The sequence below is a fragment of the Eurosta solidaginis genome, chromosome 4 (genome assembly GCF_040869045.1).
Source record: "Eurosta solidaginis isolate ZX-2024a chromosome 4, ASM4086904v1, whole genome shotgun sequence".
NCBI lineage: Eukaryota > Metazoa > Arthropoda > Insecta > Diptera > Tephritidae > Eurosta > Eurosta solidaginis.
The window spans coordinates 117,984,292-118,005,623 of NC_090322.1; the positions used below are offsets into that span (position 1 = coordinate 117,984,292).

The window sequence follows — 21,332 nt, forward strand, 5'->3', positions numbered from 1 at the left end:
TAAGCTAAGATGAGCAGCACAATTTTATGTTATCGAACAACGTGGCAAGGTTAAACTCTGGTTAACTTTAACTAGATTTAAAACTCTCACTGAAAAACAAACTGGGCATTAGTCTTCCAAGTGCTAGCGAATCAAGTTTTAAAGTTTACTGTTTTCGAAAAACCCATGTCTTTTAACTTTCACCTTTTTTGATGGTAAAAAAGTGTGGTTTCCTTTTATGCTGGTTAGTGAACCCATTGACTTAAAATTGCAAAAAGTGCGCATTCATTATTTTGGCAAATAGTCGCCTATATGTGAATTCAATTCGTAGCAGTAATGTTTTTTTTTTTTTATAAAAACAAATCATTTACTCAATATAGGTTTGGCATCATCCACCACTCAGCTGACTCAATTGAGCGAGGATATATTAAACAATCATTGTCGACTTGCACAGAATCTTAGAGCTGAACATCTTGACGAAATACTTACATATACCGTTAATCGTTTAATCAAAGACTATCCCATTGCAAAAAGAATGTCAGACTCGACACAATCAATCACAACTAATTCAAATGAAATTAATATCGTTCGCGAAACAGATAGTGGCGCTTCACTTCCAACTGCAACTTTAAATGATAACCAAAACAACATCAACGGCAGAGAAACCAGTACAAATGTTGGTGGAAACAATTCAACTGCCTATTGCATACCGGCAATTCATCTCAAAGTATTCTATCAAGTAACTGCTGCACCGTCCGTAGAATTACTGTTGAATGCATTATATGCTTTCCGTCTTAAATGTCAGGATACAACCAATATTGTGTTTACAGTTTTGCCAGCTTGTAGTTTACATAACTTTAGTACATTTCTGTCTGTGTGTGGGGTGCGCCATGAATAACTACGTAATACATAAAATTACCTTTGTAATTTACAAAAGAGTCATAACTTTAAATTTTTCAAAATCGGTTTTTCCCATAAACCAATTCACAGTACACATCTCTAACTGCCCCTTAAATTTCGTTGTCATTATTTTCTTCTTTAGCTGGAAAATTACCGTTATGCCAGTTTTGGTGTTGATTGCATCGCTTGCGCTGTATCGCATAAAGCGTATTATTTTAAATTCTGATTATCTGGTTGCAAAAAAGTTTTAACTTTGTTGTGTATTAATTAAAAGTGTCTTTTTATACGAAAGAGTGAGTAAATTTGCTTGTATTATTGTGAAATGTGCCTTTTTTGATGAAATAATTGTGAATGTACGAGTGGTAAGATTTCTTAGAAATAGTCATAATTCAAAATTGCTATATATTTTGTACGTTAACAAATAATTACAACAAAATTTCGTCAATTCATTTTATAATGAAGGTCTCCTTCTTTGTAAAACTAGATTTCAGTATAACATTACAGACGTTTTCACATAAACCGTTTTTCTTCTCTCCTGAACATTTACATTTTTCAAGTTGTGACTCTTTTGTAGTTAGTGTGCGATATGTATGTATGTATGTCCTGTATGTAAAGTTTGTCTACATGACATCAACCATGTTTTATCTACACACATACACACTCAGGTGCGAAATTTGGTTTAAATTATATTGTTGAAAGTAGCACAAATCGTTTACTTAAAATAAAAACTAGGCATATATTATTTAGCAAATGTTACAGTGCATTACAACATTTGGCAAATTGTACATATGTATGTATATGCGATCCAGATAACTTTAACTACAGCCATGTAAATTACACCGCAGGTAAAATCCAGCATTTTGAAATGACATAAAAAAATTAACTTAATTTTTGGTCGTAGAATACGGTTTTATATTTTGGGGCCAAACCGTAACATCCATAATCGTATGGGTCCTCACGTAAAAGCATTGTTTTCGGATTATAACATGGATTACTATTCGATCTTCGACTGTTCAATAGTTCTCAGACTTCCAAGCTGTTGCTTTATATTTACGACCTTGGACCTATATAAAATTAATACAAATAGTTCAGTGGCGGATTTAGGATTGTACTTCCGGCGGTTACTTTATTATTTTATGTCGTATATTTCATTGTAACATGATGTGGGCAGGGTGCATTTATCTTGATTTTTACCAATGGCCAAAAAGGCAAAACGTTCTCCAGAAAAAAATTTCTATTATGCAACAAGTAAGGAAGTCTAAGTTCGGTTGAAACCGAACACTACATACCCAGCTGTACGCTTGAAATGCTGTTGTTGTTTGTTTTGTGTGCTTAATAGTGTTTCAAGACTGCGCAATAATACATATACATATGGTTCTATTCTGAACTAATTTTTCTTCGAGTTATGGCTCTCGAAACTTAGAAAATTGCTTAGTCATAAAAGGGGCCGTGCCATGCCCATTTTTTAAATTTGAAGTTTTCCTATTTATTGTTATAAATCCACTTGGGAAATGAATTATAAATATATAGCTTATTTTATTCGTCCACGACCCTTTTAAAAATCTTTTATATAAAAGTGGGCGTGGTCCTTAACCGACTCCGTTAATTTTTCTTCAAAGCATTCCTTATAGTAAAGGCAACTTCTCTACGAAAGGTTTAACGATTTTTGATTTATGATTAATAATATTTGTAATATTGATTTTATCACAAGTGGGCGGTGCCACGCCCATTTAAAAATTTTTTTCAAATTGTTTCAAAAGTCCCAATATAAGTCCACACGTAAAATTTCAACATTCTAGTGTAGCGATAAGGACATTCCCCGAAGGCCTTGGGGAGTGTTATCGATGTTGATGGTCCTTTGCCGGATGCAGATCCGGTACGTTGCGGTAACAAGCACAATAAAAGTACCAGCCCGACCATCTCGGGAAACGATTTGTTATAACCACATGAAACCTTCTAGGCCATACCGCCCTCCCACCCCCTTGATCCATCAGGAGTTCGGGGTCACCAGAGCAGCGGCTGTTAATGAAACAGGATTCGCCACGGGTAGGTGAGGTTGACAATTGGGTTGGATAAGCTATATAATGCGCTGGCAACCCCTTGAGAGAGTTGCGCCACACAAGAAACCACGCATCAGTAAACATCAATTAAATAGATGCAACATTGATACTGAGAGCGTCGAAGATTATTATAGAATCGCATTCTATATTCCATTCCTTGATGCATTCATAACTCATATCAAGAGCCGTTACATGAAACACCAAGTAATTTTCGAAAATTTCGGTGGTTTGTTCCCCAAAAATGAATACGACGCTGAAAACTGCAATAAACTGCATGCATTTTATGAAAATGTTGTGAATTGTTCCTTGAACTCCATATTGAATATCCATATTGATAAACCAATTTCTGTAAACGAAGTAATAGAAGAGTTTTTCAAAAAAACCTAGGCGATTGTTGGGAAATAGTTATAGGAAACATTAGTTTATACTGTATGTGTTTAAAGCTTAAATATACAGCCATATTTTACTGGCCGATTTTGGCTACGAACCAATTTTCATGTCATAAAAAAGGTACGAAAAATACCCCACATCTACACCATCTTCTTCAATTTTGTAATTATCAAGCTTGAGATGCCCATTTTACAAGCTGAAGCAAATTTAAACCAAAAACCCCCGTAAATCCGCCACTGAAATAGTTTAAAATTACTGTTAGAAAAAAAGTAGAACACAAAAAACTTACCTTTTTAACACATTTTCTTTGTAAATTCATTCAAGTGGCGAATATTTGAAAAAAAGGTTCACAATAGTAAACAGTCTGGATCACCTGTTAATTCGGTGTTCGATAACTTAAATTATTTGCTCAATAGTGTTTTTCAAACATTTTTGTAGACGACTGGTACGTTGCGCTACTCACATATTTTAAAATGTTTGCTTAACTAGATGCTCACATTTTCTCTATTAACTAGATTTTAAAAATCAATGTAAATTTGTATTCTCATTTTCTGTGTAATCATTTGAAAGACAAGTTGGCTTGAAACATGAATGGGCACTTACATTTATTAACCGCTAGTAAAAAACAAACCTTTCTTCCATTCTCTGGCCATTTGACAGGTAGGTATGGCAAAGGAGGAATAAAATGATTTTTCTCTTGTATGAATTCACAATGCAAATTTCTTTCAATTTGATATAGCGTCGACAACAAACTACTATTCGATTCAAAATTAGATCATTGTGGATTAGGACAACCGTGTTGACTTCATTGTGACAGGCACTCGGTAAAGTTGGCATAATGGGAAAATCTGGTTACCATTGTTGTTTCGGTTTAAAACAGTCAATCAGCGTTCAGTACAGGGAGGTAAAAGCATTGTTTACCATATAGTTTGGCAACTTAAATTGGCGTTATGTTGCGAATAGAGTGGTAGGCAGTAAAAGAAGGCGGTCGAATGGAGTGGAATGAATAACAGCAGGAAGAGCAGGATCGTATTACATTAATATACCTTCAAGCTTTGCATCAATATTAGAAATAAAAGTAGAAAAAATAACTAATTACTTGAATGCAGACCTGTTAAATAATGATTACTAATGGTAATGATTAGCCGTTCCATTGATTATTTTCTTGAAACGCCATTTAATGATTGCTTGCCATTATTTTCTATTTTTAATGATTACTTTTCAATTGATTAAAAAAATAATCAGAAAAAAATCAGAAATAATCAAAAATCAGAAAAAATCAAAATAATCAAAAGTAATTATTATTACTGATTTTCTTTTTTTTTTTTTGATTTTGTTTAATTTTTATTGATTATTTTTCCGCTTTGTTGAAAGAAAAAATTTCGTTTGTTGTATGCACGGAATAATTCTACATACAAGTACATTTTAGGATGCAATAGTAAATCGTAAGCGCTCATCGAGGCGAATATATGGGTCTACCACGTTATCCCCAAAATCAAAATCCCCAAAACAAATTTCCCCAAATCAAAATCCCCAAACTCATAATCCCCAACACAAAATCCCCATTTTATGTGTGAAATAAATTCAAATTAGGTTTAAAATCGCCGCGACCAAAAAAGGGTAATAATCCATACCAACTTTCTGCATAAGTGGCCTTCGGCCGCGCTTATAAAAAGTAACCCTGGGCTACGCCATTCCAAGTCCGGGTGTGTGGTATAACCGTGGCTACCGCCTAGCGACTAGCAGTCCTATATACGGATAAGTAAAAATATGTATTGCCAAAACGTGAATATATAGTTATACATACATACATAAATATGAATGAAAGAGGAAAGAGATATTGCTATTTTTTACACGGTCATGATGTTTATCATAGCACTGGGATTTTGTGTTTGGGGATTTTGATTTTGGGGATTTTGAATTTGGGGATTATGTCCCTACAAGAAACGCTGATAGTTTTACTAATACACTCACACTTGTAATTGACAATGCTGATCCTGCGATGACGTAAACATTGATACTCAAATTTATGTATGTTCCTTTGATCGCTCACGCATGTCCGCATGCTCCCAACGACAGCCTATAATCATGAAAAAGGACTCAAACTGGGAAAGCTTCGGACACCTGGTACAGAACAAAAGAACATACAGCAGATACCATTATGCATGTGGACAGATACATAATTCTCAACGGAATTTTATGTATGCGAGAACAGTTTATCCGATTTAATCATGTTGTCACTACTGACTGTCATATGACAATCAAATGATTATCACGGTTGTTTTTTTATTTTTAAAATTCCGCCATTTTCAACCATGCTAAAAGAAAAAAAATCGAAAATAATATTAAAAAATACCAAAAGCTGTCGGAATGTATCAAAAAATTGATACGCGAAAAATAATAGTGGTTAGTGGTGATTAATTTTTAAATGTGTTTCCGCATGAGGAAAGCGCTATTCTGTTGTTTTGTTATTTTCTGAATTTAAATTGAACATTCTGAAGTCGAATTCTTATAAAACTATTTATTTTAAACAAATAAGAATCGCGTATGCTTTTATCACGTACAAAATTAAAAACGTAATGAAATAAAGTAAATAAAAAGCAAAAAGCATTGTTTCATTTTTGGCGGAATATAACAATGGTCATTTATGATAGTATAACAGTCAAACCTGATATCTACAGTAAACTATCATTTATGACACTTTTTGATAGTTATAGTGTCAGCACTGATCCAGGAAAAGGAATGAGAGTGAGCAGTACGGCTATATACTACTGATTAAGGCCATGTTGGTGTATAAGAAGGAGACATAAACACACGCGTACACAGTTGTTTACATCACATTTGCGCAAGTCCCCTTAAGTTTGTGATAGAAAGTTTGTATAAGGCGCTGATCGTTAGGTTGACATTGCTGACAATCAGATGATAGTCATATGATAGTCAGTATTCTTGTAGGGGTGTTTGGGTATTTTCTTTTTGGGGGGATTTTGTGTTTGGGTATTTTTTTTGGGGGATTTCGTGGCACTCCCGAATATATACATGCAACATATAGGGCGAATAGTATATAAGCGTTGATTCAAACATATTCTCAGATAAATATATACACATGCGCATTATTACATTCATTATATAAAATAATAATGGTTTCATCCTTAAGTCAAGCTAATTTTGTTTTGTATCTAAAATTAATATATCCGCTATTTTGGATTAAGCTATGGCTATGCACTGACTGTTTTGTAATCAAAGTTTATCATATTCACCCCTATTCTGCATTTCGATTACGTTCCCGTTCTACGCTCCGCTTCAATCGAAGTTTGGTATTCTGCATTACAACGGAATTGTAAAGAGAAGAGGAAGAGCAAATGATTTTTCGAAATCAGCTGTTGGTACGGAATGTGTGAACATTGGAACAAAATAAATTAAAGAAAATTTGTAAAAAAAATACTGAAAAACGTTTATATTTTATTATCCACGCCATTTTGTACAAAAAAAAAGCAATAGAATATATTGCCGCAGTGTTATATTTTTCGAGTGAAGTGCCTTCATAATTGTAAGTGTGTTTTTGTCGTTCTTTTGGCCAATTCCCTGCCGTGGCCACCAAGTTTTTTTAAAACGGATTCCTGCACGAATATAGTTGACATTTTCTGAATTTTAAGGATGCTAATTTCATTGCACTGCCCTAAAATACTTTATGAAGATTTATTTATTCTTTCCGCAAGGATTGTTTACGTTTTCGCTTCACCTTCCTCTACTCCGGCAGCTTGCTTTGGCATATATCTGGACCCAACGAACAGACACAAATAATAGCTGTCTATTATAATGGAATCAATGGTCGCGGCATTATTTATGGATTTGGAAAGCTACGCATACGAAAATTACCAGGCGAGGATGGAAAGGCAAATATTGCGAGATTTGTGTAATCCATTTGAGATGAGTGACGAATTGTAAGAAATTGAACTTAAAAGTGGTATAGTTTAATGACTTATTTTCTTATTTAGGTTCATAAAAAACTTTCGACTTAACAAGGATGCTTTCAAGTATGTGTTAGATACTTTTGCGGCGCAAATACGTCCAAGGATTTCGACATCGACATGTTGTTTTTGACCTGGAAACATATAAAAAACAATCATCATCAAGCCTTCTACGTTTCTTAACAAGTTTTACTTACATTTTTGTTAAAATTCTGTTATAAATTAATAAAAAAATAAAAAGAAAATATTTTTCCGCCAACTAATTTGCAACTTAGAAAAACGGAACTACGATCGAAATGCAGAATACAAAAAATCGAACGATTCGAAGTTGGATCGAAAGAGATTGGAACACAGAATACCAAAATTGCCAAATCGAAAAAATTCCAATCCAAGTCGAAATGCAGAATTGGGCTGATTGTTCGCTTTCTTTTAGTAATATTGGTTTCATATCATCGCCACTATGTGAGTGTTCTTCGTCCTATTTAGAGAGCTTTATCATATTGTCACGGATATTAACATCACTAAGTTATACCATCTCTAAGGCGATGCCAAGGCCACGATAAGCAGTATTTACGTCAATAATCAAATCATGTATACACATATATAAGGCAGCCGAAAGATGTCACACACAGATGCATTTACTTATACGCCTATGTATGCGCGAGAGACTGTAAACTACAAACATTCACATCAATAATTCAATCATTATGTATCTACATAAACGAATAAATAATTGCGTCTACACAGATGTACGTATACGAGCAGCGGAGCGGCAATGCACAAACACATGCATATATCTTATCTGAGTTGTCACAAGAGAGAGCAATAATTTGTACACGTAGTTGTGGCTGGCGATTTTGTAGCCGAAACTAACTAGTAACTTCTGGAAATCGAAGAGCCTAGAAGTATGCAGCGTAAACTATAAAAGCGGGGCAGGCGAGTAAGAAGTAATTCAGTTTGATTTGAGTTGTCAAGCAGTTTGATTAAGACGATATCTAGCGAGCAATAGCAGTGTTATTTTGAATAGTAGAGTTTCATTGAGCTATTAATCAGTGTGGTTATAAAATTCCGTTTAGAATTATGTATCTGTCTCACATGCATTATGGTATCTGCTGTATGTTCTTTTGTTCTGTACCAGGTGTCCGAAGCCTTCCCAGTTTCAGTCCTTTTTCATGATTATAGGCTGTCGTTGGGAACATGCGGACATGCGTCATAGTGTACAAGTACAAGTGTGTTGACTTATCTGTCAAGCATTCTGACAGGCACTGGCTGGATTCGGAATGACAGCGAATTCAAAATGGATACTATTACCGAATGCGCCGAATGATTGAAAAATTGAAAAAGTCGATACGATTGGTAGTCAAAAATGTTGTCGTTGAGACCAAAAATGCGACTCTAGACCTGAGATTTCCATCAGGTGAGCGAGGCTGTTTGTAGTTTTGACGTTTATCGCTTAGTGAACACACTTGTATAGGTACACTATGACATGCGTGAGCGAACAAAGGAACATACATAAATTTGAGTATCAATGTTTACGTCATCGCTGGATCAGCATTGTCAATTACAAGTGTGAGTGTATTAGTAAAACTATCAGCGTTTCTTGTAGGGTAGTAAGGTTTATAATGGGTAAAAGAATGAAATTATATCAAAACGGTTGCTATCATTGTGAATGAAACTAACGGCTGAATTCTGTAATTCAGTCTCATCTCAAGTCTCTAAATTTGAGATTTTCCTTTAGAGACAATCTTTGTGACTTGAGATGATTTCGGTATTCAGTAAACGAAAGTCACAAAAACAATTCACCATATCAACGAAATTCACCAAAAAGACAATTTACTCATACATTGAACAAATAATATAGCATTGCATTTTGTCAACATAACGCTAGGTGGCATTGTGGCTGAGCTTGCTAAGGCGCCGTTCACAATTTTTATAGAAAATCCCAAAGTGTGTCGGTTCGAATCTCAGCCGCGCCACATTAGAGTTGGATGTTTTTTTAAGTATTTCCTGTTTTTTTAATTTTTATATGCTTATTTTAATTTGAGCAATAAAAAAAAATATATTTAAAGAGTTTTTCGCAAATAATTTTCATACTTTTTCTGAAAATTTCACGTTTGTGATCTGCCCCGGCCCAGCTCACAAATTAGTGATTGCTTTTGTGAGGCTGGAGACGCGAGACAGCTTACAGAATGGCAAATTGTCTCAAAAGTGATTTTCACCCCAAATAGTCTCTAATAGTGACTAGAGACGGCTTACTGAATTCAGCTGTAAGTGTGATATCTTATCTGTCAACTGCATGACAGGATCATAGTGTACCTATACAAGTGTGTCAGCTAAGCGATAAACGTCAAAACTACAAACAGCCTCGCTCACCTGATGCAAATCTCAGGTCTAGAGTTGCATTTTTGGTACGCAAGAGTACTTCAAGCTGAGTTGCATTTGATAGTTTAATAAAACTTTGTAGTATTTACAGATGAAATAGTTGCATATATTTCCGCGGAAATAAGAATACTAGAAGATTTGTAGCCTGCAACAATGCGGAAACATACGGAAAGCAAAATTTATTCAAATTAGAGTCAAAATGTAAAGCGCCACACGTGTAACATGGAAACATTTCACTTCTAAGGCTGTTTACACAAATGCATTAGGGCAAAATTATATAAACGCTTTGGTCGCTTCAAAGCAAAGACAACGTACGGTGTTTCATTGTTTTTCGTCTGGCGTTGTCAAAGCGTAGGCACGCAACCAAAGCATTTATGTAAATTTTTCGATACTTCGCCCGGCAGGTGAATTAATGAATGCAACACAACCAAAGCGTCTGTGTAAATCCGCCTTAATTTGTGTAGCTGTAAAAGTCTCCTGCAAATAAAATAGTGCTGTTAGGGCAAACAAATCAAACTCCTATATGACACTACTTTATTTTCTATGTATTTTTCTTGTATTTTCTCTTATATTTTTTTTTCGAGGGAACCAATAAGGTTTCAGTACTGGTATAAGTGTGTGAACTATATTTAAAAAAAAACTAACGAAATACAAGAAAAATGCAACGTAGTTCATTAAAAACAAACAAGCCAGTTTGTATTTCGATAGGGTTTTTTGACATTATGCTGTTTTTATTTATTTTTTCTGACAAATGAAAATTTTGTTTTTAGTTTCAAAATTTTGTGCATAAAAATACCACTAAATTCAAAGTGTAAATTGTGTGTGCAAATGAGTTTTCAATAAGTGTACATTTTTCAGTTTTTCATAGTTAATGAATTGACCTCCAGATTCTTGTGTTACACAGATATAGTGAACTTGGGTACAGAAATTCAAATTAAAAAGTTTTTCACAATAATTTGAAAAAACTACGTTTTCTCTGCTTTTTACACTTAAAGGAGTAACCCTCCACAATAAATTAAAATATTAATGAAAATCAATAACTCTGAACTGAACTTTTTTCGCCATGATATAAAATTAAAATGCTGTGGAACAGGAGCAACACTTTTGTGAGTACATAAACCCTGTTTCAATCTTTTACGTCTCTACAATAAACCCTAGTTGACCGTTTTCAACCGAAAAAACAATGGCAACCCAGATTTTCCCGTTATGCTCACTTAAGCGAGTGCCTGTCAGAAAGAAGTCAACACATTTGTACTTGTACACTATGGACAGGATGTTCAATATGGCTACTTTTTAGCGTTTTGACAGGGTGTTCAATATGGCGGCGCCTATCTTCAGCGGGTGATAGAAAGAGATACAGAATGAGACAGCGATAGACAATTACAAATCAGGTGATCCAATCACTTTGGAATTTTGACGTCTATGCAGAAGATATCACACTTAGTTTCATTCACAATGGTTGCTAAGTTGCACTTAATTTAAATTTTATGTCGTGACGAAAATTGCTTAGTTCAGAATTAGCGATTTTCGCTGCAAGGTAGTGAACGGCCAACGGTCGTCGTAGCAGCGGAACGATCAGCACGGCGGTGTGGAAACAGTGGCGGGGTCAGCACGGCAGCTGATCTGCGGTAGGGTAGTGGACGGCCAACGGTCGTCGTAGCACCGGTGGGATCAATACAGCGGTATGGTAGCAGTGGCGGCACCAGATGGGCTGCGATGCAGCAGTGAGCTACGGAGCGCGTACCCCTTTCAAGGGTAGTTGTCGACGGTATCGGACGTGTCAGTGACCTGCAAAAGACTGTAAGGATTCTGTTAGTGCTGGTTCTACCGCTGGACACCCCCGCCTCCAGCCGAACACCGTGGATCGATCCGTAGGCGGAGGGGAAGTGCACCTTAAAGGTACAGCGTAAGCCCCTTGTGCGAACGCATCGGTTCATGGCCGAAGCCAGAGCCGTGGAGAGGGGGTCGTGTGGGCATACGGGCTGCAGGCCAACCCTCACCTAGCCAAGACGAGGGGGGGGGGGGGCGAAAAGTAGCCCGAAGACACCCGCCTCATCGCCCAGGCAATTCGAGGTGTGACTCGCGCCGCAACCGCACCCCCTTCTCCCCAGCTAGCCAGTGGGAGCGGTTACATTTTCCCTAGTGCATCCGCTCCGGCCAGCTTACCAAAAGTACTGGCTTCGTCGCTCGACATCATCGCCTCCAGGAAATGCACGCTACTTCGTAGGTGTCGGTGTGGAGACGGCGTTGTACCAGTTCGAGAAAGTATGCCGGTCCTGGTGAGTGGGGCAGGGGTGTATTCCGAATAGCACAACAGTCCCCCCTACTCAAACGGACCGACTTACGGTCGAAGCCAGAGCTGAGGGGAAAGGGTTATCTGGTCATTAAGGCGTCGGGCCGCTCAACACCTAGGCGGACGACAGGGGGCAAAGTAGCCAGAAAGCATCCACGCCGTCGTCCTTACCTAAGTGAAGGGTGACCCGCGCTATGACAGCGCCCCTTCCACTCAGCTAGCTAGCAGGAGTAGTAACATTGTAAACCTTACCAAGTAGCGCAACTAACAGCTGATCGCTCAAAATTAGCACACACACAAACATCACTAATAGCCAAGTTACTCAAGTTAAATTTTTAAACATACATAAACTGCGATAGATTTGGAAAATATAGCATTTAGGACACCTTATTTGCAGTAAAAATTTGCTTATAATCAGGTATTTAGTTATTTTTTCAACATTTATCTTCAATATTGATTCAAAGATTGAAGGTATATTAATGCAATGCAACTCTGCTCTTCCTGCTGTTCTTCATTCTACTCCATTCGACTGCCTTCTTTTGCCTCCTTCCACTCTATTCGCAACATAACCTCAAATTAAACTATATAGTAAACATTGAGTTCCCTTCAAAAAACGCGAGTACTCCATAAATAATGTAAGGAATATTCCTTTGGGAGTATAGGAGTATTCCAAAACTAAACTGTATTCATACAAAAAATGTGCTCCAATTAACATTGCGATGTCCTAGGAGAGGAGTAGGTGATCCCACTCTCGCTTTGTTTGTGAGTATTCCATAGAGTACATACGTGAGAGTACTTTCCAAAGTACTTTCACTGTAGTACTCCATGGAGCACCCACAGAGGATCATATGCCAAAGTACTAAAGAGGAATTGTGTCGGAAAGAATTATCGAAGTGAATTTAATTTAAAATGAAAGTAAATGAAGAGGGGAAATACAACTTTTATATTTTATACTACGAATATCCTTATGTTATTTAGCATTTGCGTGAATAAAGAAACTAATATTTCTCTATACATACTTTAGTATATATACATAAAACCAGTGCGCTGTTGCATTTTATCAGAGTTGCCGAAGTAAAATTTTATTATTATTTATTTGCATGTAATATTTTACTTTTGGCAACTCTGTTCGATCGTCATCGTGTCGTGATCACTGTCGTTAAAAAACGAGCAATGACGCTTTGCAAAGGAGTATTGTTAGAGTACTCCAACCACAGATGATTGTGGAGCGTTGCAACATTCCACTTTTGACAGCTGAGATAAATTGTAGGTATACGTATAGGTTAACGCAACATGTATAATTAACAGCCTTTTGCGGACGACAACGCAGATACTTCACCAAGTGATCTAATTTCGTAATTTCTTATAAATTTTTTGCGTTTTTTATTGTATGTGGATATACATATGTATGTAAATAAACATTTTGGTCGCATCAAAGTGAAAAAGGGGCTAGCCGTTCATTGTTTTCTTATGGCGGTGCCAGCGCAACAAAGCAAAGCAACGCAATCGAAATATATTATTTCATATTTTTTCACTTATCTACCACAAAATATTTCTACAAAACTTTGCCTTTTTTATAAATTTTAATAAGTTTTTATCACCTTACTTGCTGATTTTTTGAAAATAATGAAACCGAACGGATTTCTTGGAGTTTTTTTTTTTTTTTGGGTAGTTTAGGCAACTCTATAGCCATCTGATGTTCAAGACCCATTCTTGGTAACGAACGAACTTTTGTTTACAATCGAATGAACTTCAAGACCCATTCCTGGAAACGAATTGAGAGAGAATAAAAGTTTCGTATCATGTCATCAGCAATGATGACATGATATGAAACTTCTCGCTCTCTGAGAGCGCGTGAAAATGTGCATTTTTTATAACATTGACCATAGATGCCATCATCCTCAAAATCAAATTTGGGCATTTCGGCATAACTTTGGGGTATTTTACATGGTAAAGGTTTAATTTATGATTTTCACCGAAAACTTACTCAAGATTGTCAAATGGGATATCAAAAAACTCGAATTTTTTCAGAATCACAAATACAAAAAAAAAGCTTATTTTACCCGTTAAAAATTTTTCCGTGACAACACGTGAAATTTAATTTTTTGATAGCTAAGATAAAATGTACTTATCTCTTTTCGTGCGTTAATATAACAGCTCATTTAATTTTGTTATTTCTTGTACCTTTTTTACAAATTTTTGATCCGCTTATGTAGTTGAATACACTTGAAATGAAAAATAATGAAAACGCACCGATTTTCTTGGAATTTTTTTTGCGCGGTTTACGCAACTCTGATCTTCAAGACCCATTCTTGGAAACGAATGAAGTTTGTTTACAATCGAATGAACCAATGTTTACAATTGAATGAACTTTAAGACCCATTCCTGGAAACGAATTGAGAGAGAATGAATATTTCGTATCATGTCATCATTGGTCATCAGTGACTCCAACATGAAGAAAATGGAACACGTAATCCAACAATTTTTGCAGGGTAGTAATTATATCTTTAAAAAATATCCAATCCCGCTGGCTCACCTGCGAGAACTAAAATGCCATATAAATATAGCAAATACTCTTCTTTTATACGGCATACATTATAAAAAATTTAAGAAATGAACCGCAACTTTTGCACTTCTTTAAGTTGTCATTTACTGCCGATCGTCATATGATGGTTGTGCCTTGTTGCTGTAACTGCCTGCTATTACCCTACAAGACAGAGGTAACTAGTTCACCCACACATTCAAAGCGTTTTTCGATCTCCACTAACACATCAACGTGTCTTGCTGTCATCGAAATGACAGCGTCATCTTAATACGACAATTTATTAATTATTCCGGGAAACATTTTAAAACGATGAAAACCTATAATTGTGGTAATTAAACTAAAAACCTAAAAAAAGTGCTTGTGCTACGGGCTTTTAGGTGTGACGTGTGTTAGCTGTTTAGGCACTTCTAAATTAACCTGGCGCATTAACTAGAGGCAGCCAAGTCCTTATGCCACCAATTGTAATTGGAAGATTCGATTTCCAAAACCAAAAAAGGTAACGTTTTCAAGACAGTGCACAACCTAAACAAAGGTGGTATCAAAAGACGCGTGTCGAGATCCGTTTTTAGAATCTGAAAGTTGTATAGAATCGACGGGATTGCCTAGAAGCTTTCAGGTGGTCATACTAAATCGCTCCCGGGGAGTGTCCTTATCGCTACAACCAAAGCAACATTATTTGCTCTGCTTTTCATTCATACGTATGTTTATTTTTAAATAATAATAAAAAATGTTATATTCTAATATATATCATCTCTGCCGGGGTGCGATTCAGCTCAGGATATGCCAAAACAACAAGAAACCTACAATTAAATGCAGATTCACGTGTCATTTGCCAAGGATTTACCGGTAAACAATGTACTTTCCACAACCAACATGCTTTGGAATACGGTACAAAATTGGTTGGATGTATTTTCCCAAAAAAGGGTGGAACTACGCATCTTGGTTTGCCAGTATTTGCTTCGGTAATTTATATTGATTTGTATTGATTAAAAATTGCAATAGTAGATAATGTAAAGTGAATTAAAATTGAATAGTAGCCGAAACAAAAAATGCAACTGATCCGCATGCAACTGTTGTTTATGTGCCGCCACCGGGAGCTGCTGCTGGTATCATAGCAGTATTACAAGCACGACATTTCTTTGATTGGTTGCAAAATCGAAATTGTGCCCTAACATGATATGGTTCCCTGATATCTCCAGTTTTTTCGCCTTGCGAAACCTGGCATTGTCACCGACTAAATCTTCCGCGACCTTATTTACAACATGGACGCCCCAAATGTCGACCATATTGAACATCCACGTCGATGGCACTACGCTACCGATTGTCCTACACCCCAAAATCTTGGGTGTGACGTTTGATCAGGATCTACATTTTGGTGCGCACGCAACCGCAATTGTTCCGAGAATTCAGAGCCGTAATAAAATCCTCAAATCCCTTGCTGGCAGTACCTGGGGAAAAGATAAAGAAACGCTCATGACCACATACAAAGCAATTAGCCAGCCGATTACGTGCTACGCGTCACCCATATGGTCGCCAAGCCTAAAAACTACCCACTGGAAGAAACTACAGGCCTGCCAAAATACTGCTCTCAGAATCGCCACGGGCTGTCTTCTTATATCCCCAGAACACCATCTGCATAATGATGCGAGAATACTCCCCATCAGGGAGAGAAATGAGATGCTGACCAAACAGTTTCTCTTGAATATCCAGAAACCTGGGCATCCCAACAGACATCTGATTGACGAATCAGCACCGCCTAGGGGCCTAAGGAGTCATCTCCGTAAGCATTTTGAGGAAATACGGCACCTGAGAACCCAGCCGTATGAAGCGAAAAAACACAAGCAGGTCCTTGGTGAACTCCATAGACAGGCGTCGGACCTTTATGTCGGGAATTGCCCGGTGAATCCAGTACATGAAGAAAAATATCCAGAACTCGCGGAAGAGGAACGCATACTCCCCAGGGAAACGCGTGTCACTCTTGCTCAACTTCGTTCTGGATACTGTAACAGGTTAAACTCTTACCTATCCAGAATCAACCCCGACATACAAAATGTATGCCCCGCCATACATACAAAATGTATGACACCAACCATCTCTTTAATTGTAATGTGGAACCAACGCCTCTAACACCCCTTTCCTTATGGTCCACCCCTGTTGAAACGGCAAGTTTCCTTGGACTCCCGTTAGAGGATATTGATGACAATTTGTGATCGGTCGCGGCTATTAGGTGGGGCGAACATTGCTACAACAACAACAACATGATATGGTTCGCGTTAAGCACGCTATGTTAAAGCAAAATAAATCTCGTCTAGTCAGGCCCGATTGTCCAGGATCATCGCACCAGAAAGGGTAAGTAAATTGCCTACCATATTAAATATATAAACAACATGTATGAATTTGTTAGTGATAATATGTCATGATTTTGTTGATAATCAACTGAAGAAGGCAAATACCAAAGAGTTCGAAGTTCATGTAAATACCAATTGATTTCTTTAAATAGCGTTTGGAGAACAAAACCCATATGTATGTATGCATACAACTGCATAAAACTGGGATTAATTAATTATGATCAGTAGATTTATAGGATTTTTATTATTTCCGTCGCCGTTGCCATTACATTGCGTTAAGAGAGGACATCAACACCTTACCCACAACCAGTTAAAATTTTAGTAAATTTTGCTCTTTTCATTACTGATTCAAAACGTGGGAAGTTATATATGTAGCATTCCATGGAGAATGGTAAATTTTAGCAGACTTTCGCATTGCGGTCATTATTAATATTCAATCCCTAGAAGGTTCACTGTAGTCATATCAATAGGTCCGGAGATGGTCGGGTTAGTACCTCAATGGTGCTTGTTATCGGAACGTAGATAGATAATTTATTGAGGATTGTACAGTGACTTGCACATCTCCACAGCACCTAGCCGACTTATTTGATGAACCCTAGCAGAGTTCTTGGCTTGAGGGATTAAATGTGGGAATGCACTGGCCATGGTGAGCCCATAAACTTAGCCCTACGTTTTGAGATTGCTTCGTATTCTTGGAGGATATGGTCTGCCGTCTGCTGATCGATCACATTCGATAGTATGCCCACTTTCTGCATACGGCTGCTCAGTCTATAATGCCCTGTAAGAATAGCTCTTGGGATTATCGGTTATCTTTCGATAGGTCTATTATTGCCCTGTAGCAACTTGTGCTATAACTTCCTAACAGTAACTTAGATTGTCTCAAACCTGGCGTATTGCTCCACTGTTCTTCTCTCTTCCCCCCCCCCCCCCCCCTCCCCCCTTCTCCTAATAAATGCCCCTGTGAGCCAACTGACAGGAACGGCTCGGGATCGATGGGTCATGCAGTTCCTGCCTCTCTTTCCGGGTTGTCCGCCTGCTCTTGTTGTAGCAGTGTTTCGCCCCATCCAAGGAAACAAAGTTTCAACAGGGGTGCACCACAATGAGAGGAGTGTTAGAGGCGTTGATTCCACAATACAGCTAAAGAGATGGTTGGTGTCATGTCGGGGTTGATTCTGGATAGGTAAGAGTTTAACCTGTTACAGTATCCAGATCGAAGTTTGGCTAGAGTGACTCCCGTTTCCTTAGGGAGAGTGCGTTCCTACACTGCTAGTTTTTTTCTTTGAGTACAGGATTCACCGGGCAATTCCTGGCATAGAGGTCCGACGCCTGTTTGTGGAGTTCACTCAGGACCTGCTTGTGTTTTTCAGCTTCATACGGCTGTGTTCTCAGGTGCCGTATTTTCACATAATGTAATGAGGGCGTGAACAACAAGAAGCCACAAAAGATTTGTAAAAGTTACGAGGTCGTCGTCCCTTGCACGTGACACACTGACAAGAGTATGACCGTCCTAAAAAGATTCTTTTCCGGCAAACGCAGCAAAACCATTTCTCATGACTGGGGTCAGGAGAAGGACACGGATTGGGTTCGATACCTTCCCGGTGGAGGAGAGTATAGCGCAGACCCGCTGCATGGATCTGCTGGGAGGATGATAATTTGTGGGAGGGACGCAACAAACTAAACACTAGAGTCCGCCTGCTCATTACCCTGTACTCCCCTGTGGCCTGGGACCCAGTGCAACAGTACTACGTTGTGCACCCAAGGACCAGTGCTGACTTTATTTCGAACGCCACAATTGCCTTTAGTGGGGCCTGACTGTCTGACTGAGTATGGCAATTGTTTCATTGGAGTATCAGCGCTGAAGGTTCAGCTTAGCGCACCAACATATGGCGAACACTTCCGCTTGAAAGCTGCTCGTATGTGCTTTTAGAGGTACTGATATTTTGGCTCTGGGTCCGGAGACTCTGGCTTCAATCCCCTCTGGCGTCTTCGAACCAGGGCCGTAGAGAGAAAATCTGGGCCCCTATAAAAAATCCACTAATACATTTGATTAACGTGAATTAATGACGTTTCATTCATAAATCATTATTGGTGGATTACATCAAACAAATTTTTTGCCACATCAACCAAATGATTTTTGGCTAAGAGCTGACAATAAAATTAACACAGAATATTTACTATTTGTTTTATTTTATTGTAACGTAGAAATAAAATTCTCTTTTAACAGCCACATATTATTTCAAATAATCTTTTCTAGTTATTTGGTAACATTTTCATACATTTCTGATAAATTTAATGATGATTATAAATTTTAATTAATCAATATAGAATGTTCGGATATCAAAGAGTGGCTTTACTTGCTTTTTTCGCTGCAAAATTTTTTATGATAATATCAAAATTTAACTGTCTTGCCAAAACGGATGCAACACAAAGCGTGGCAAGTCCTAAAACTCGCTCTTTAGATGAACACGATCTATGAAAGTCTTTCATTCTTGAAAGGACGCTGAAGTAACGTTCTGCACTAGATACAGTGACAGGTAGAGTGCAAAAGGTACGTAAACCAATACAAATGTTGGGGGAAAATTGTATACATATTTTGAAAATAGACGGCATTTAGCAATTCCAATGATGACAGACCTTTATCAAAATTTGCTTCGTAAATGTGTTTCAAGTGAACTATTTCACATTCTAAGCTTTGAGAAATATCCGACTTGTATTTTTCGACAAATTTTGCTGCGCTAGCCTGAACCGTAGTTTCATCCATGTCTTAAATTGCCACAAAAAGAAAACTTTTCGTTCAAATTTCTCATAGCTGCAAATCGTTCAGTAATGCCAGTGATTACAGAATCAACGATCACCAAGAATGTATTGTTTTTGAAACAATGTCCGGAAACTTTGGCGAGATGTTCAATTGAATAGCAACTGTTTTGCATTCGTTTAAAATTGTTTCCCATTGGTTCCTGATCAACTTCAAATCAGCTAATAAGGCATCTAGATGTCGGACCTCAACATCTGTGGTGGGGTCTCTCGCTTGGAGGACCACGCTTCTTTCATTAATGGTAGGGTTTTGAACCAAATTGAGGGCAGCAAGATACATTCGAACTTGTTGATGTACTTGAGAATGCCGGTAACATCGCCGTATGCTTGCGCAGTCAAATTTGGCTTTTGGCTGAAAGACTGAAGAGAGCTAGGTACATTTTTTTTGAGGATGACAACTCGTTGTGGAGTGCTGCCGAAAAAAATAATTGCAGCCGTACAACATTCTGCAGCATCAACACCACTTAAATTGATAGCGTTTTCTTTTCTGAAATAAATTGTTGCCTAAGTAAATGGTAATACTCTACCCCATCGGGTTAGGGGGTCAGAATATACCCGTGGTAGGTATGCCTGTCGTATGCGTAAGAGGGGACTAAAATATCAGATTCCAGGGGCTGTGTAGCGCAACCCTGCAGGTTGCCAGCGCAATATATAGCTTCCCCAAACCTAATTGTCAACCTCACCTATCCGCGGCGAATCCTGTTTCAATAACAGACGAGGCTCTGGCGACCCCAAGCTCCTCATGGAACTTGGGATGGGGAGGGGGATGGCCTGAAGGTTTAATGTGGTCACATAAATCGTTCCCGAGATGGTCGGGCTAGCACCTTAATGGTGCTGTGGTACCGGAGCGTACCGAATCTGTATCCGGCAAAGGACCATCACATCGATAATACTCCTCAAAGCCTTTGGGGAGCAACCTTATCGCTACAACAACAACAACAACAATAGAGTTACTCCTACCCCAGAAAATGGTCAACATTTATAGTGCATACAAAGAACATTTCAACTCACCAAATTCACTCATATTAACAGAGTATATGTGGAACTTAAGAGCGAATTGAGAGTTTCACAAAGTTGCACTGCCACACCGCCATTTTATACAGGGTAAAAGTGTAACGCTTTTGCGTTGCGAGCAGGCAAGGATTTTCACAAAAGAACGAAATACGCCGTAAAGGCGTTGCCTGTTTTTTAGAATAGAACAACAACGCTTGCGTAACACTTTATCCAGAAAAGAAAACGCTATGAACGTAGTCAACGTGACTAGCATCAAGCATAGCATCAACGACAATAGCAAAATACTTAGCTTTTTTGCCTTGATCTAATATAGTTTCCTCACATGCTTTGCACAAATTTCTATAAACTCGTTCTGAATGTCTGGGGAAAGATAGTGAACTTGTAAACGTTTGTGCTGCTATTGTGAAATCCTAACTTTCTAATGATCTCTAAGTATCGGATCATAATGGCTTATGAGATCTTAGATGCCCAAAAAATGTCCATCCTTTCGCTTTTTGAAAAAAAAAAATAGCGTCAAAAATTCTATATAAAATTTTTTTCCACTTTTGAGTTTCAGTGATTAGCTGTTCATTGATAAGTGTATCAATTGTAGCCTCCTTTCGAATTAGGTTTTGTAAACATCGCCATTGAATATAACAT

At 37.8% G+C, this 21,332-nt stretch overlaps 1 protein-coding gene across 9 annotated transcripts in view; it reads left to right on the forward strand.

Moving 5' to 3' along the window:
• Positions 1-21,332, forward strand: part of LOC137250204 (uncharacterized) — a 300,510-nt gene that overhangs the window by 270,239 nt on the left and 8,939 nt on the right. For 5 of the 9 annotated variants that reach the window (XM_067782622.1, XM_067782621.1, XM_067782624.1 and 2 more), the window contains one exon: positions 360-3,959. The exons of 2 other annotated variants lie outside the window; for them this stretch is intronic. In XM_067782622.1, the coding sequence (XP_067638723.1) occupies positions 360-877 (518 nt within the window). In that variant the 3' untranslated portion in view covers positions 878-3,959. Of the gene's footprint in view, positions 1-359; positions 8,245-21,332 lie in introns of those variants that run through there. 2 more of the 9 variants (XR_010952850.1, XR_010952848.1) reach the window with 2 other exon arrangements.